The sequence below is a fragment of the Rhinoraja longicauda genome, chromosome 23, assembly GCF_053455715.1.
Source record: "Rhinoraja longicauda isolate Sanriku21f chromosome 23, sRhiLon1.1, whole genome shotgun sequence".
NCBI classification, from domain to species: domain Eukaryota; kingdom Metazoa; phylum Chordata; class Chondrichthyes; order Rajiformes; family Arhynchobatidae; genus Rhinoraja; species Rhinoraja longicauda.
In genome coordinates, this window is record NC_135975.1 from 36,273,888 (window position 1) to 36,292,368 (window position 18,481).

General features: G+C 42.4%; 1 protein-coding gene across 1 annotated transcript in view; it reads left to right on the plus strand.

The window, feature by feature from the left end:
• cfap54 (cilia and flagella associated 54) overlaps positions 1–18,481 on the plus strand; it is a 300,159-nt gene that overhangs the window by 253,484 nt on the left and 28,194 nt on the right. The window contains exons 61-63 of the mRNA XM_078420057.1: positions 6,064–6,165; positions 13,877–14,018; positions 16,951–17,175. Of these exons, the coding sequence (XP_078276183.1) occupies positions 6,064–6,165; positions 13,877–14,018; positions 16,951–17,175 (469 nt within the window). The remainder of the gene's footprint in view (positions 1–6,063; positions 6,166–13,876; positions 14,019–16,950; positions 17,176–18,481) is intronic.

Below are 18,481 nucleotides of genomic sequence, written 5' to 3' on the forward strand. Positions count from 1 at the left end.
GGATAAGGGGGAAGTCTTTTAGGACCAAGATGAGAAAGTTTTTTTTCACACAGAGAGTGGTGAATCTGTGGAATTCTCTGCCACAGAAGGTAGTTGAGGCCAGTTCATTGGCTATATTTAAGAGGGAATTAGATGTGGCCCTTGTGGCTAAAGGGATCAGGGGGTATGGAGAGAAGGCAGGTACGGGATACTGAGTTGGATGATCAGCCATGATCATATTGAATGGCGGTGCAGGCTCGAAGGGACGAATGGCCTACTCCAGTACCTATTTTCTATGTTTCTATGTTTCTATGTCATGGGCCTCTTCCAGTGCCATAGTGAGGCCCACCGGAAATTGGAGGAACAGCATCTCATATTTCGCTTGGGCAGCTTGCAGTCAAGCGGTATGAACATTGATTTCTCCAACTTTAGATATTTCCTCTGTCTCTCTCTTCCCCTCCCTCTTCCCAGTTCTCCCTCTATCTTCCTGTCTCCACCTATATCCTTCCTTTGTCCCACGCCCCTGACATCAGTCTGAAGAAGGGTCTCGACCCGAATCGTCACCCATTCCTTCTCTCCTGAGATGCTGCCTGACCTGCTGAGTTACTCCAGCATCTCTGGAGGGAAGGAAGGGGTGACGTTTCGGGTCTGAAGAAGGGTCTCGATCCAAAATATCACACATTCCTTCCCTCGAGAGATGCTGCCTGTCCCACTGGGTTACTCCAGCTTTTTGTGTCCACGTTTTTGATTGTGCTCTTTTGTCTCTGTTTACACTCTGTAATCACTTCCATTCGCTTGTTGATCATATAACCTAATTTCCAGTGTAAACCCATGGTCACCCTGGTTTCACCTTATCAGACATGCTCATACCCCACCCTCCATTTTGTCTCCCTCCAGTTCCGATGACGTCTGACGTGTTATATGCTTTTTTCTTGTCATAGATACAGCCTGACCTGCTGAGTATTTCTACCATTTTCTGGATTTATAATCCCTTAAAAGAATAAGTTGCACAATCTCAAAGCTGCTTCTTCACCTTGCGTATCATAACACTGCTCATGTGTGTAGTTCTGGTCACCCTGTTGCAGGAGGGGCTTGAAGGCTTTGGAGAAAGTCTAATACTCTAATACTGCCTCGATTAGTTAGTATTAGCTATAAGGAGAGATTGGACAGACTTGTATATTTGACTCTGTAATGTCAGAAGTTGAGGGGAGACCTGAGTGTATAAAATCATGAGAGGCATAATTAGGGTGGATGGTCGGAACCTTTTTCTCAAGGTAGAAATGTCAAGGACTAGAGGGCATAGCTTTAAGATAAGAGGGGTGAAGCTTAAAGGAGTTGTGCGGGGCAATTTATTGACATTTATTAATGGGTGCCAATATTGGTGGTGAAGGCAGATATGTTAGTGGCATTAAGAGGATTTTAGACAGATACATGGATATGCAGGGAATGAGGGATGTGCAGGCAGAGGAGATTAGTTTATCTTAGTATCATGTCTAGCATGGACATTGTGGGTCAAAGGGCCTGTTTCCATGCTGTACTATTCTCTGTCCTAGAAGTTGTTTAAGGTCTGCATCTGGAAAACAGAATGCTAGCTTTGGTGCATATGCTGCCATTTGTTTAAATAGTACCTCTCAAATTAAGCCATGACAGTGATTGGGTGTGCAAGCAAGAAGTCATCATTGCTGCCTTTGGTTCTGACATTGAGTAAGAGGATTGAGAAATGATGTTGTAGTTATAGAAAAGTTTGATCAGGCCCCATTTGAAGTATTGTGTGCAGTTCTGGTCAACATACTGTGGGAAGGGTGTGGAAGCTTTCAAGAGAGTACACAAGATGTTCAGCAGGGTGGTATTCACAAAATGGTGGAGTAACTCAGCGAGACAGGCAGCATCTCTGGGTCGAAGGACTGAATGACATTTCAGGTCAAGACCCTTCTTCAGACTGAACGTCATCTGCAGTTCCTTCTTACACATTTCAGCAGGATGGTGCCTGAATTAAAAAATATTACCTACAAAGGATATGTTGGACAAACTTAGATTGGTTTCATTGGAGTATTGGATGCTGAGGTGGATGTATATAAAATCATGATAGAAGTAGATAAAATCATAATACTTAAGTAAATAAATATTAGAAGTATAAAAATCATGAGAGGAGTTGATAGGGAAGAGAGTCAGAACCTGGATTATCCTGTAATAGGAGTATCAAAAGCGAGAGGGCATTGTTTTAAGGTGAGACGGGGTAGGTTTACAGGTTTTGGGGTTTTTTTAAATATTATTTTTATTGCTTTTTCAAATAACATACAAAAACATTTAACATAACATAAAATAACATAACATAACAAGGCACATCAACAGCAAGGTCACTTTTAGGCACCTAAAGGCATTTTAAATATAAAGGAAGTAAGGCACGTTTCTGCTATAGTACATGTCTACATACATATATATATATATATATATATATACACATATATATATATATATATATACATATACACACATACACATGTACACATACAAACTGCTCCCACCTTTAATAACCCAACCAGACAATAATCACAATGAAAATAAAGACAGTTAGCAGTTCACTACAAGGCCTCAGTAAAATCTGCCCCTCCAGAAATTTCATAAATGAGCCCCAAATCTTTTCAGAAGTGTCATATTTCCCCTTAACTATATATGTAAGTTTCTCCAAAGCAAGACACTGCAGTAATCCATCAACTTTGCTTGTTTGGTCAATAAACTGATTTCCATGACAAAGCAATTTCATGTTTAGCTTCAAGCAGACAAAATATAACCATCTTCTTATCTGTATTGTTAAGACAATAGACAATAGACAATAGGTGCAGGAGTAGGCCATTCAGCCCTTCGAGCCAGCACCGCCATTCAATGCGATCATGGCTGATCACTCTCAATCAGTACCCCGTTCCTGCCTTCTCCCCATACCCTCTCACTCCGCTATCCTTAAGAGCTCTATCCAGCTCTCTCTTGAAAGCATCCAACGAACTGGCCTCCACTGCCTTCTGAGGCAGAGAATTCCACACCTTCACCACTCTCTGACTGAAAAAGTTCTTCCTCATCTCCGTTCTAAATGGCCTACCCCTTATTCTTAAACTGTGGCCCTTGTTCTGGACTCCCCCAACATTGGGAACATGTTTCCTGCCTCTAATGTGTCCAATCCCCTAATTATCTTATATGTTTCAATAAGATCCCCCCTCATCCTTCTAAATTCCAGTGTATACAAGCCTAATTGCTCCAGCCTTTCAACATACGACAGTCCCGCCATTCCGGGAATTAACCTAGTGAACCTTCGCTGCACACAGTACTCCAGGTGCCCTCAATAGCAAGAATATCCTTCCTCAAATTTGGAGATCAAAACTGCACACAGTACTCCAGGTGCGGTCTCACCAGGGCCCGGTACAACTGTAGAAGGACCTCTTTGCTCCTATACTCAACTCCTCTTGTTATGAAGGCCAACATTCCATTGGCTTTCTTCACTGCCTGCTGTACCTGCATGCTTCCTTTCAGTGACTGATGCACTAGGACACCCAGATCTCGTTGAACATCCCCTCTTCCTAACTTGACACCATTCAGATAATAATCTGCCTTTCTATTCTTACTTCCAAAGTGAATAACCTCACACTTATCTACATTAAACTGCATCTGCCATGTATCCGCCCACTCACACAACCTGTCCAAGTCACCCTGCAGCCTTATTGCATCTTCCACACAATTCACACTACCCCCCAGCTTAGTATCATCTGCAAATTTGCTAATGGTACTTTTAATCCCTTCATCTAAGTCATTAATGTATATCATAAATAGCTGGGGTCCCAGCACCGAACCTTGCTTCACTGGTCACTGCCTGCCATTCCGAAAGGGACCCATTTATCCCCACTCTTTGCTTTCTGTCTGTCAACCAATTTTCTATCCATGTCAGTACCCTACCCCCAATACCATGTGCTCTAATTTTGCCCACTAATCTCCTATGTGGGACCTTGTCGAAGGCTTTCTGAAAGTCGAGGTACACCACATCCACTGACTCCCCTGTCAATTTTCCTAGTTACATCCTCAAAAAATTCCAGTAGATTTGTCAAGCATGATTTCCCCTTCGTAAATCCATTCTGACTCGGAATGATCCTGTTACTGCTATCCAAATGCTCAGCAATTTCGTCTTTTATAATTGACTCCAGCATCTTCCCCACCACTGATGTCAGACTAACTGGTCTATAATTGCCCGTTTTCTCTCTCCCTCCTTTCTTAAAAAGTGGGATAACATTTGCTATCCTCCAATCCAAGTTTACAGCTTTCTGGAAAACACCCGAAAATACAAAGTTTAGGACAGAGTGGAAGCTTCTCTTTTGTGGCAATAGATAAAGTTGTTATTTTCTCCTTCCAGTACTCTTGGATGGTGGGCATTCCCAAAGGCAATGAAACAAGCTACTCTCATGTACACCACATTTGAATCATAGATCAGGTGTATTAGGGTTAATGCGATGCAGTAAAACAGGAGTAATATATAGTCTCATTATCCATTTGTACTGGAGTAATTTGAACCACGTATTTATTGATTGGACTTGAGATTGTAAACATATATCCTGCCATTCTTCTACAGTAATTTCTTCATCAAGATCTGAACATCACTCAAGCCTTTAATAATTTGGCCACCTGCCTCATGATGGTTTAAAGCCGCCTTTTCTAAAGAGTTTTGAGTTGGCAGACCCAGTGAGCTTTGCGTCTTTGTTATGAAGTTTCTAACCTGGAGATACTTAAAAAAATGTTTTGAGTCAAGTCCGAATTTTTGTTTTACTTCATTGAAACTTAAAAGAATATCATTATTATATAAATCTGAGATTTTACTGATATCCTTGTCCGCTCATGTCTTAAAACCCAAGTCATTAGTGCCTGGCGTAAAGTTTCTATTTCCCCAGATTGGTGAAAATTGGGATAGAGGAGGATTTTCCCCCAGATAATTTAACACTTCATGCCACACTATGTGTTTTTTACAAAAGGATTTGAAGTGTATTTTTTCAGTGTGGATATATTTGCTGAATATAGATAAAGATTTAAAGGAATATTAGAAGTTGTGGCCTCCTCCATCCTTATCCAATGTAGGGGTGACTCAAGCTCAAACCAAAAAGAGGCTGCCCTCAGCTGGGCCGCCCAATAGTATCCCTGGAGGTTAGGGAGTTTTAACCCACCTCTGTGGTAAGTACAACAGGGTTAAGCGAAGCCTTGAACGTCTACTGTTCCAAATATAGTTACGAAAAAGCTTTTTCATTCTAGTTAAAAAATTAAAAGGGGGAGCCAGCGGGATGGTCTGAAAGAGGTAAAGGAACTTAGGAAGAATGTTCATTTTGAGAACATTAATACGTCCAATCATGGATAATGGTAAGAATTTCTATCTGTTAATAGATTCTACCACTGAGTCAACCACCGGATTATAGTTAGTAGGCACAAGGAATTCTATTGTTGGAGTGATTTTTACTCCAAGATATGTAAAACTTTCCAAAACATTTCTGAAAGGAGTATGTAGTGGAGGGGTTAGTCTTTCAGAACGTTTAAGAAACAGATTATTATAAAAATTTGTATCGTCTCTATTAAGGCCATATACACTTACTAAATTTATTTCTTGATTTAGTAATGAGCCCTGGATAATTACAAATCTGCCTGCTGGATCCTGTATGGTTTTATAAATCCGTAGTGGAACAGATTTGTGCACAAGTATTGCCACTCCTCTTGCGTAAGAGGAATATGAAGCAGATATGACTTGACCTGGCCATCTCCTTCTTAAAGGGATGAATTCACCAGAAAGTAAATGAGTTTCTTGAATGAAAGGGTTTGCACGACACTAAAAGTACTTGCAATAAAAGTATATAAATGTGAAAAAGGTTGTGATTGGTATCCATCAAGCCATTGCATAAAATGTATGCATAAAACAGTGGGATTAAAAGCAAACTGGTGTAGGTATTTGGCATAGTGCAATTTTAGTTTATACTTTTATAAACAAATGAATTTATAGACTACAGATTTTGACAGATTTAAGCAAAGAGTTTATTAAATATAAATAACTTTGTTTTTTCTAACAAGATTACTGGCCAAGGAAGATTGAAAGAAGTATTGCAAGTTGTTTTGAGGCCGCCTCCAAAATCTAAGATTCTGGCCTGGGTTGCAATCAGAGCTGCAAATCAGGTACGTTTCAAGCTCAGAGAAAGTATTCCGAACAATCTTTTTGTTCTGGTGCATACAGTGTATTAATGGAGAGAAAATGCAACTGTGGTCTCAGAAAGACAGAATATGACCTCTGGGGGGCAATGTCTAACATGGATATGTCCAGTGCAAGTATAGAAAAACTGAGAAACTCAAGTAACAACGAGAGGAGACTAGAGGCAAAGGAAATGGACATTGGGCATTTGTTCCCGACAAGCGTTTAATGACATGGGATTCAAACAAGTCTTTGGTTAAAATAACAAAAAGTGGAGAGGAATATATAGTGTTGCAGGTGGCTTTAATTTACAATGTACACACCAAGCGTTCTACAAGCAGTGATTTTGTTAACTCTCTTTGGTAAACCTGAGTAATGCAGACCAAAATAGATGATCCTCAACACATTATGGCAAAGATCAATTCGCAAAGAACCTCCCATCTGTAGTATTGCTACAGCGGCAGACTGGTGACAAAGCAAAGCCCTCCATCACATTAATCTGGAATTCATATAACAGCTAATTACCAAGGACGGCCTTTAAACTGCTGGTAAAACCCATCTGCTCCTAACTTATGCCCTTCAGGAATAAAACCTGTGGTCTTCAGCTTGTTCATCCTAAACATGATCCAAAATCGAACACATTAAATCCCAAGTGGCTTGTAACCATTACATTTGAACTAGTTTTAGACCTCCCACTCCTCTTAAAAATCTCAGACTCTTTATCATATCCATACCCCTCATAATTTAATAATCTCTTTCAGGTCACCTCTCAGTCTCCTAATTCCAATGAGGATAAACACCATCCATTCTCCTCATACCTTGAGCTCTCCGTTCGAGGCAATGTCCTGGTCAATGTCCCACATGCTCTTTCTATTTCTGCCACAACCTGCCTGTTGGTTTGGCAACCGGCATTACACAATACTCCCACGTGTGGACCAAGCTGTGTTTTACACAGCTGAAACACAATGTCCCAAATACTCAATCCCTTGGCCTGTTAAGGCAAGCATACCTTTTTTTTACTACTCCATCCAACTGTTTTGACATTGTCAGGGAGCTATATACTTGAACGTCAAAGTCCCTCTGTACATCAAAACTCCTGAGGTAAAAATTAAACGACCAGAAGAACTCTTTTGGTCTAACAGAATCTGTTGAAGCAAAGGGATGGTTGACATTTCGGGTCAAGATCCTTCATCATTTTCTGCTTGACCAGTTAAGTTAGAAAGTAGAGCATAGAACAGTACAGCACTGGAACAGGCCCTTCATCCCACAATGTTGGTGAGGAACGTGAAGCCCAGCTGAGCTGATCTCATCTGCCTGTACATGATCCATACCCCTCTCTTCCCTACACTTACATGTGCCTATCTAAAAGCATCTTAAATGCCACCATTATATCTGCCTCCACCACCACCTCACAGTGTGTTCCAGGCCCTCACTGCCCTCTGTGAGACCTAAAACTTGCCCTGCACATCTCATTCAACTTTTCCCCTCTCACTTTCTTGCTCTGCTGGACATTTCCACCCTGGGAGAACAGTTCTAACTGTCTCCCTGATCTCTGCTTATTTGGCAGCAGCTTACTTTTGCTACAGGTTCCCAACATCTCGTATGTCTAACTACTTACTGTATATACACTATTCGTATTGGACGACACAAAATGCAATACCTCACATTTTCTGGATTAAATTTCATCTCTTCCTGCTCTGCGCAACTTTCCAATTGATCTGACTCCCTCTGTAACTTCGTATCAAGTACATTCTCATGTTACATACGTATGATAAACAACAGCTTTGATCCTAACAATATACGATTGATTACAGACCTCTTGTCAGAATTAAACCCCATGTCCACGACCCTCTGCCTCTCATCAACAAGCCAGTTTAAGATCCAGTTTGCTAACATATCTTAGATTTCATATGACCTCACCTTTTGGACTAGATGCCAAGTGACCTTATCCAAAGCTTTGCTAAAGTTCATGTAAACTATATCTACCACCCTGATGCCATCTATTTTCTCAGTGATCTCGAAACAAACAATCAGCTTTGTGATACACAATTTCCCTTTAACAAATCTATTCTCAATCCTCCGAATCTGTATTGGTGTTGCTAATGGGAACTGTCACATGTACCAAGATACAGTGAAAAACTTTGCATTCTGTCCAGTCAAATCTTATTATACATAAGTACAATCAAACCACGCACAAGTACAACAGGTAATGCAAAGAGTTATGCAGAGGGCAGAGTATAATGTTACGGCAGAGAAAGTGCAAATGAAAAAAAGGTGCAAGGAAAGCCACAATGGGGTAGGTTGGAAGATTGGGACTACACTTTAACTTATGGGAGGACCATTCAGTGACCTGATAATAATGGGGATGAATCTGTTCCCGAATCTGGTGGCATGTTCTGCCTGATGGGAGAATGTAGAGGAGAGAATTGAGGTGAAAACAACCCTTGATTATGTTGGCTGCTTTCCCAAGGTAGGAAGCATGTGAAGCATGGATGGAGTTGATGAGGAGGTGGGGAGCAGGAGAGGTGGCTTTGTGTGATAGAAAATATAGAAAATAGGTGCAGGAGAAGGCCATTTGGCCTTCGAGCCAGCACCACTGGACTGATGGACTGACTACATCCACATCTCCGCAGTTTCTTGTGGTCTTGGGTGAAGCTGTTGCCAAGCCAAACTGTGATACATCCTGATCGGATGATTTCTATGGTGCATCTGTAAAAGTTGATAAGAGACACTTATCAAGAGAACTGCAGATGCAAGTGCACAAAAATGACACAAAGTGTTGGTGTAACTTGGTGAGTCAGGCAGCATCTCTTGAGAATATGGCTGGGCAACCTTTCAGATTGGGACCCTTCTTCAGACTGAATGTAGTGGATGGAAGAAAGCTGGGAGAGACGTGCAGGAGGGACAAAGCCAGGAAAGTGATAGGTGGAAACAGTTGATGGGGGTAGTGATCGGCAGATGCACGGACAAAGGCCGGAGATGGAAAAAGTAGAAAAAGCCATGAGATAAGAGGCATGGCATGTGCACCCCACCTGGATACACACCCATTTCTCCCACTATCCCACCCCACTTTCCTCTTGAATGACTCCAATATTAGAGGTCATTCTACCCACCTACCTCCTCTGGTTTCACATTTTGCACACCTTCTCTCCGTACCTCACAGCTATTTGCCTTCTTCCCATCTCTGACCTTTGTCCACTCATCTACTAATCAAAACCCCCTTACCTGTATCCACCTATTACTCGCCTGGCTTTATCCCAACCCCTACCTCTCCCGGCCTTCTCCCCCATACTACAATCAGTCTGAAAAAGAGCCCTGACTTGAAATGAAACCTAATCATGTTCTCAGGAAATGCTGCCAGAAACAGAAACGGGCCATTCAGTCCAACTCATCCATGCTGACCAAGATGCCCCATCTAAGCTAGTCCTATTTGCCCGCGTTTGGCCCATATCCCTCTAAACTTTTCCTATCCATGTATCTGTCCAAGTGTCTTTTGAATGCCTCAACTACCAAGTCTGGCTGCTCATTCCATATATCCATCACCCGCTGAGTGAAAAAGTTGCCCCTCAGATTTGTATTAAATCTTGTCCCTCTCACCTTAATCCTATGTCATCTGGTTTTTGATTTCCCTATCCTGGATAAAGTCTGGGCATTAACCCTATCTATTCCTCTGGTGATTTTATACACTAACAAAGAACGGTCCAGTGGAGGAACAGGCCCTTCAGCCCATAATGTTTGTGCCGAACATGATGCTTAGTGGAACTGATCTCATCTGCCTGTGCACAATACATATCCCCCTATTCCCTGCATTTTCATGTGCCTGTCCATAAAGCCACTATCATATCTGCCTCCACCACCAGCCCTGGCACAGCATTCCAAGCCCTCACCACCCTCTATGTTTAAATAACATGCCTCGCACATCTCCATTAAACTTTCCCCCTCTCACCTTTAGCTATGCCCTCTAATGTTAGATGTTTTCACACTGGGAAAAGGGTTCTGGCAGTCTACCCTATCTATGCCCCTAATAATTCTATATACTTCTATCAAGTCTCCCCTCAATCTCCAATGTTCCAGAGTAAACAATGCAAGTTCATTCAACCTCTCCTTGTGTCTGAAACCTTCTTATCGAGACAGCGTTCTGGTGAACTCCCTCTGCATTTTCTCCAAAGCCTTCACATCCTTCCTATGCTGGTGCGACCAGAACTGCACGCAACACTCCAAATTAGTCCTATCCAACTCTTATAGAGCTGCATCATGACTTCCTGACTCTTATATTAAATGCCCCTAGCAAGCATACCATTCATCTTCTTTACCACCCTATACCTTCATTGACATATGAAGTTGGACTCCCAAGATCTCTCTGCACATCAATGCTGTTAAGGATCTTGCCATTAACTGTATACTCTCTGAATATATTCAACCTCTAAAAGTGTAACACCTTACAATTTCTCGGATTAATCTCCATCTGCCATTTCTCTACCCATTTTTGCAGCTGATCTATCTTGCACCATATCTCTGAGAGCTTTCCTCACTGTTTGTAACTCCTCTAATATTGGTGTTGTCAGCAAACTTACTCACCAGCTCATCTACATGTACATCTGGGTCATTTATAGAAATCTCAAACATCAGAGGTCCCAACACAGATCCCTGTGGAACTCCACTGGTCACAGACCTCCATCCTGAATATCTTCCTTCTACCATAACCTTCTATGAATAAGTCTTCTATGAATAAACCAGTTCTAAATCCATACAATTAAGTCACCGTGAATCCCATGCATCTTAATCTTCCAGAGAACCCCACCATGAGGTACCTTGTCAAAAGCCTTACTAAAATCCATGTATACAACATCCACTGCCCTATCTACATTAATCTCCTCCATTACCTTCTCAAAAAAACTCAATCAACTTAGTAACATGCTAATTATCCCGTCTCTTCCAAATGGGAATCATTTCTAACTCAATGAATTCTCTCCAAATTTCCCTAACATTGATGTATGGTTCCCTGGATTCTCTCTACTTCCCGTCTTAAACAAAGGAACAACATTGGCCACTCTTCAGTCCCCGGAACAATGCCTGTGGCTAGAGAGGAAATACCCTTTGTCAAGGCCTCCACAATCTGCTCTCTTGCCTCCCTCAATAACCGGGGGTAGATCCCACCAGGCCCTGGGGACTTAGATACCTTACTACTCTCCAAGAGCATGAGCACCATCTTTGTCTCGATCTCGGACTGCCCTGGAATATTGGTTTTCTCCACACTGATCGCACTGTCCTGCAGGTCCTTCTCCTCAGTGAATACAGATGCAAAGTACATAGAGAGTGGTAGCACCTCACCTACATCCTCTGATTCTAAGCATAGATACCTTCTGTAATCCTTGAGTGGTCCTACTTTCTACCTGGTCACCACCTTCTTTTTAAAAAACTGTATTAAAATGTATAAAAAGCATTGGGATTTTCCATATTCTGAATTTCCAATGACATTTCATGCCACTTTTTAGCCCTTCTAATTGTCTGTGAGTTCTTTCCTACTTGCTTTATATTCATTGTTGGCCCCATCAGGTGCCAACTCCTTAAACCTGACACACTTCCTTTTACTTCATGACTGAGTTTCCAACCTCCTTGGTCATCCATAGTTCCCTTACCTTGCCGTCCTTATCCTTCCTCCTCACTGGAACATGCTGATCCTGCACTGAGATCACCTGGCCTTTAAACCACTCCCACATGTTCTCTGTGGACTTACCCAGTAACAACTGCTCCCAATCTACCCGCACTAGCTCCTGCCTAATAGCCCCCTCGTCTTCAAAGGGAGTGGAGACATCGATGTGCTTTTTTGGCTGTACTTCAATATTGTTGAACCAGGATAAAATATTGGTGATATTTACCAACATGAAGCGCTTGACCATCCACCCTTCAGCACCATTAAAGCTAATTGGGGCATGTACATGAAGTTTAGTTTAGTTTAACTTATTGCCACGTGTACAGAGATACAGTGAAATGCTTGTTTGCATGCTATCCAAACAAATCATGCCATATATGAATACATTAGATCCTCTTCTGGAACAGTGGGCAGAAAGTTGCCAGGTTCCAGTGCCATCCTGCAAATCCCAAGTCTCTGCCAAGTCTCATCTTGGCCTAAGGAAATGTGACAAGATTTGCAGAGATAATTTCTTTAAGGCCCGGTGTCCTGGCGGCACTGGATCGATGAACCAGGAGTTGGCCTGACCCTTGTGAGGGCAGGAATATATGAAAATGAAAAAAGCACACATAAATTACCCCTTCACGTGGTAAGTGCTTACTGAGCCCTGCATGATGTGAAAGGATTTTTTTCAGTTCAGTTCAGTTTTGTTTATTGTCCCGAGGTACAGTTAAAGCTTTTGTTGCGTGCTCACCAGTCAGCAGAAAGACAATGCATGATTACAATCGAGCCATTTACAGTATACAGATACATGATAAGCGAATAACGTTCAGTGCAAGGTAAAGCCAGCAAAGTCCAATCAAGGATTGTCTGAGGGTCATCAATGAGGTAGATAGTACTTCTGCACTGCTCTCTGGTTGTGGCAGTTGCCTGAGATCAGCTGGGAAAAAACTGCCTGAATCTGGAGGTGCGCGTTTCCACACTTCTGTACCTTTTGTCTGATGGGGGAGGGGAGAAGAGGGAGTGGCCGGGGTGTGTCTCGTCCTTGATTATGCTGCTGGCTTTACCAGGGCAGCGTGAGGTCTAAAAGGAGTCAATAGTAGAGAGGTTGGTTTGTGTGATGTTGTAGGGGACATGCTGAAATTCCTAAGCTTTCTAAGGAAGTAGAGGCAATCAAGTAGAGGAAGCCAATGATTAGTTCCTTCATCTTGCGGACATTGAGGGAGAAGTTTTTGTTTTGACACTGTGTCACTAAACTCCCTATCACCTTCCCGAACTCCTTCTTGTCACTGTTCGAGATCCAGCCCACTCTGGTGGTGTCATATGCCATCTTGTAAATGGAATCACTCTGCCTTTTCCTGTGAACAGAAATCCTATATCTTCGATTTTTCCTATAATTTTCCAACCATTGATGTAATGCTCACTGGCCTGCACTTTCCTGGTTTACCCCTATTGCCCTTCTCAAAGATGCAGAAATCTCAGTGAAACCCCCATCAATATCCTTTGTTGCTTCCCATCGGATCCTGGGATAGATCCTGTCAGGCCCTGGAGGTGTGTCCACCTTAATGTGTCTCGGACACTTTCTTCTTCCTGACACATTTCCAGAATATCAGCATATCCCTCCCCTCACTCGCCATCCTCCATGTCCTTCTTCCTAGGGAATATTGATAGGAAAGATTAATTGAGGATCTAGCTCACATCTCCTGGCCTCAGAAATTGATTTCCCTTTTGCTTGGAAAGAGACCTACTCGTTCCATAGATATCCTCTTGTTTCTTATAACTTCTTCTAATAGGCTTATAAATATGTTTTGGGATAATCCCTATGCCTGTTCGCCATGGTCATTTTGTGACCTCTCACCCGAAACCCCTGCAATTCGCCATCTTGAGCTACTTGCTTTTGAAGCTTAATGTTAAAACCGCCACTTTTGTCTTTACTTTGCTAAGGTAAAATAAGTAATTTAGAAATAACAGACTCAAAAGATACGACAAGTGGTATTTTAATACAAGAAAGTTCCATCAATCTGTAAATTAACAAATTTCTGTTCTTCTATGCTACAATTATACAGGCCAACTGTATCTTGCACAGTTCCCAGGAACTAACACGGGACCAATCAATTAGTACAAAACATATGAAATACATTGTCCAAAATGATTTGCCTGAATATATACTTCTGGATATTTTAGCATCACTTCACGATTACCAAACAGGTGAGAATTTTTATGTTCACTCCTTGTCTGGTTGATATCCTGGTGTACATTTCAGTTTAGTTCTGATTTATTGTGTATATTTTGCCCTGGTGCAGCAAAACAGGATATCCATTATTATTTCCCACCGTTATTTCCTTAATTATTTCCCATCTGCAGTTATTTTCTTATATTATTTCCCAAATTCCCAAATGGTTAATTCATCCTGAGAATTGTTGTTGCTGACTAGATTGCAAATCTAGCTGCATTTCCTGCAGCTCCATTATCTCTTTATTTGACTTGAAGACAGTTACTGTAAGTACAGTGCTCCTGAAACTATAGAAGCTGTTTAAACACGCTGGCTGGGGTGTTTCTGAAGACAGACACAAAATGCTGGAGTAACAGCGGGTCAGGCCGCATCTCTGGAGAAAAGGAATAGGTGACGTTTCGGATCGCGACCCTTTTTCAGACTGAAGAAGGATTCCAGCACAGTGTGTGGCATGGTGGCGCTGCAGTAGAGTTGCTGCCTTACAGCACCGGAGACCCGGGTTTGAACCTGACAACAGGTGCTGGCTGTACGGAGTATGTACGTTCTCTCCGTGACTGCATGGGTTTTCTCCAGATGCTCCAGTTTCCTCCCACACTCCAAAGACATACAGCTTTGTAAGTTAATAGGCTTTGTTAAAAATTGTCCCTAGTTTGTAGTTTGTAGGATAGTGCTAGCGTATGGGGATCGCTGGCCGGCACAGACTCCATGGGCCGAAGGTTCTCTAAACTAAACTAAACTAAACTAGACATCCTGGCATGTTTCCTTTCATTTCTGGTGGAGAATCCCAGAAGCTGTGTGAAAGCTTATGACTTCAAGATAATCTCCTTCCCCTGTCCCCTGTGTTCCGTCAAGAAACCAAATGGATTATAATCTATTCAAAGTACCTACCAATCAAAGGCGGTGCGGTGGCACAGCGGTAGATTTGCTGCCTTACAGCGCCATAGACCTGGGTTCGATGCTGACTATGGGTGCTGTCTGTATGCAGTTTGTAGGTTAATTGGCTTGGTACAATTGTAAATTGTCCCAAGTATGTATAGGATCGTGGAAGTGTGCGGGGATCGCAGATCGGTGCAGACTCGGTGGGCTGAAGAGCTTTTCCGCGCTGTGTCTTTAAGCTCCACTAAAGTAAATCCAACTTCTCAATTCAATATAATGAGCTCACAGCTGTCAATTTAAAATAAATATTGTGAACATTTTATTTATTTTTAAAATGTCATTTTTCAGAATCTGGGCATTGCTTGGATGGGGTAGGCCACTGTTTTTTGCCCAACCTAATTGCCTTTGACTTGAATGACTACAATATCATTTCAGCGGGTGTTTAGGCATCAACTCCGTTGATTAATCATGTCCCAAATAGACTTGCCTGAGTTCAGGTGACAGACTTCATCTCCTGAAGGACATTATTGAACCAGAAGGGTTTTTAACGCCACCCTAGTTGTTTTGTGGTAGTCATCATTACCAGCTTTCGTATCAAATTATAAACTACATTTAAATTCCATATCTGCCATGATAATATTTGAATTCATCCGGCTGGAGGAAAGGTTTCTTAGGTTGTCCCTTTTAATGTCGTTCATAATTTTGTTTTTCCTCAATCAAATCCCCCCCTCAGTTATTGCAGCTATTGGGGTTGGTGTGAGGAGGGGTCAAGAGCGGTGTGGATCAGCAGGTGATTAGGAGGGAGATGGTGGGTGAGTTTGGCAGCTATCTCAGCAGATGGGGGTGGATTAGTGATCATCAGGTAAGCCGAGGCACAGGATAGTAATGGGGTGATGTAGGGTAAGTGGCCACTCAATAATGGTACAGTCAGCATATTTTTAGGGGGGAATGGGGGGGGGGGGAGCAAAATAAATGTCAAAATATTAAGCTGCCTGTTGAACATTATTTAATTTTTATTACCATCAACCTCAGTGTAAATAAGCCTATGCTGCTGCTGTTTGAGTGAGTTCCTGTCATAATGACACTCCTGAGCTGCTAACACTGCTTCCCCAATCCATCACCCCAAATGCTGCTGCTGTTTGAGTGAGTTCCCATCATAATGACACTCCTGAGCTGCTAACACTCCTATGCTGCTGCTGCTGCTGCACTCCTATGCTGCTGCTGCTGCTGCACTCCTATGCTGCTGCTGCTGCTGCACTCCTATGCTGCTGCTGCTGCTGCACTCCTATGCTGCTGCTGCTGCTGCACTCCTATGCTGCTGCTGCTGCTGCACTCCTATGCTGCTGCTGCTGCTGCACTCCTATGCTGCTGCTGCTGCTGCACTCCTATGCTGCTGCTGCTGCTGCACTCCTATGCTGCTGCTGCTGCTGCACTCCTATGCTGCTGCTGCTGCTGCACTCCTATGCTGCTGCTGTTTGAGTGAGTTCCTGTCATAATGACACTCCTGAGCTGCTAACATTGCTTCCCCAATCCATCACCCCAAATTTCCTGACTTTTCAACATCTAACCAGATTCACCCCAAAGCTATTTTAGTGGAATGGCATGGTAGCATAGCAGTAGAGGCGCTGCCTTACAGCACCAGAGACCTGGGTTTGATCCTGACTGTGGAGGACTGTGTCTGTACGGAGTTTGTACTATTTCCCCCGATCGCCTGGGGTTTTCTCCGGTTTCCTCCCACACTCCAGAAATATACACCTTTGTAGACTAATTGGCTTCGGTAAAGATGGTAAATTATCCCTTGTGTGTAGGATAGTGCTCACTGGTCAGCGCGGACTCGTTGGGCCGAAGAGTTCGTTTCCATGCTGTATCTCTAAACTAGGTATTAAAATGATTTTCTCTGCAGGAAATATTGTTCCAATTTTCTTTCAAATAGAGTGTCTAAAATTGCAATCTTATTTAAAAGAATATTAAATTCTCAGTTCTTATCTTTCAATAAAATGTTTCATTTTGTTGGACATAATCTTACTACAGACAATGATGCATTATTGCCCAGCTTAACTACCATTCAAGGCGAGAAAGTGAAAGAAGAGGAGAAGCAGCAGCAAGACCAGCAAGACCAGCAAGAGCCATCAGAACCAATTGAAAGTGTTGATATAATGGCACCATATAGAAAGGCTGCTGAAAGGTTGACTTCCGTCAATCTCCTGCGTTACAGTGACCATCTCCGGAGACTGTACAATACCTGTCGGCTTCCAAGTAAGGTCTCTCCCATTTTTCTTTGTGAGACTGATAGACAAAAGAGACAAGGTTATATATGTATAAAAGCTATGTGGCACTTGGTTGGTACTCAGCAAAGCAGTACAATTTTCATGACATTACAAAGAAATCAAACCTATTTGAAGATTTTGGGGAATTTTGATATAGGGAGATGGAAAAGCTAAAAATTCTATGGGGGGGGGATTATTTGTAATCATTGGGGATAATCACGTGTACGTTTATCAACGTAGTAGTTATGAGCTCCTGATACTCAGTTCTAAAAAAGAAAATGGAACTAATACGCAAAGGTGAAAAAAGCAGACATGTATGTGTGTTTGCATTACTGACCTAGGACTTGTTTCTCTCTTCTGTTGCTTAAGATGGGTAGTTTTCTCATCAATGATACTTATGCTCCCCACATGATCAAATGAATAACATATAAGGCAGGCAAAACAAATTGGGTGACTAGATTACAATGTGAAGTATTGTATTGAGAACATGATAGCAATGTCAGACAGGCCATGGACCTTCAGTCAACTCTTTCCACTTACCCAATTCATTCAACACAATGGGTGGCAAGGTGGGGCATTGATAGAGTTGCTGCCTTACAGCGCCAGAGATCCAGTTCGATCCTGGCTACAGATGCTGTCTAGATGGAGTTTGTACCTTCTCCCCTTGACCTGCGTGGGTTTACTGAAGAAGGGTCTCGACCCGAAACGTCACCCATTCCTTCTCTCCCGAGATGCTGCCTGACCTGCTGAGTTACTCCAGCATTTTGTGAATAAATCGATTTGTACCAGCATCTGCAGTTATTTTCTTATTATTTTACTCCAATATCTTCAGTTTCCTCCCACACTCTAAAGCTGTACAGGTTTGTACATTAATATGATTTGGATAAGGGGATTGAAGGCTTTGTGGCCAAGTTTACAGATGTTACTAAGATAGGTGGATGAGGCAGGCAGTGTAGAGGAAGCAAGGACTCTACAGCAGGACTTGGACAGGTTGGGAGAGTGGGCAGAGAAGTGGCAGATTTAATTCAGTACAGCAAAGTTCGGAGTAATGCATTTTGGTAATAAGAATAAAGGCGTAGATTATTTTCTAAATGGAGAGAGAATCCAGAAATTGGAGGTGCACAGGGAGTGCTGGTGCAGGACTCCCACAAACGTTGATTTTCAAGTTGAATCGGTAGTAAGGAAGGCAAATTCAATGCTCGCATTTATATCAGGAGGAATACAAAAACAGAGATGTAATGCTGAGGCTCTGAGGTACATTTGTTGTACTGTGAGCAAATTTGGGCCCCATATCC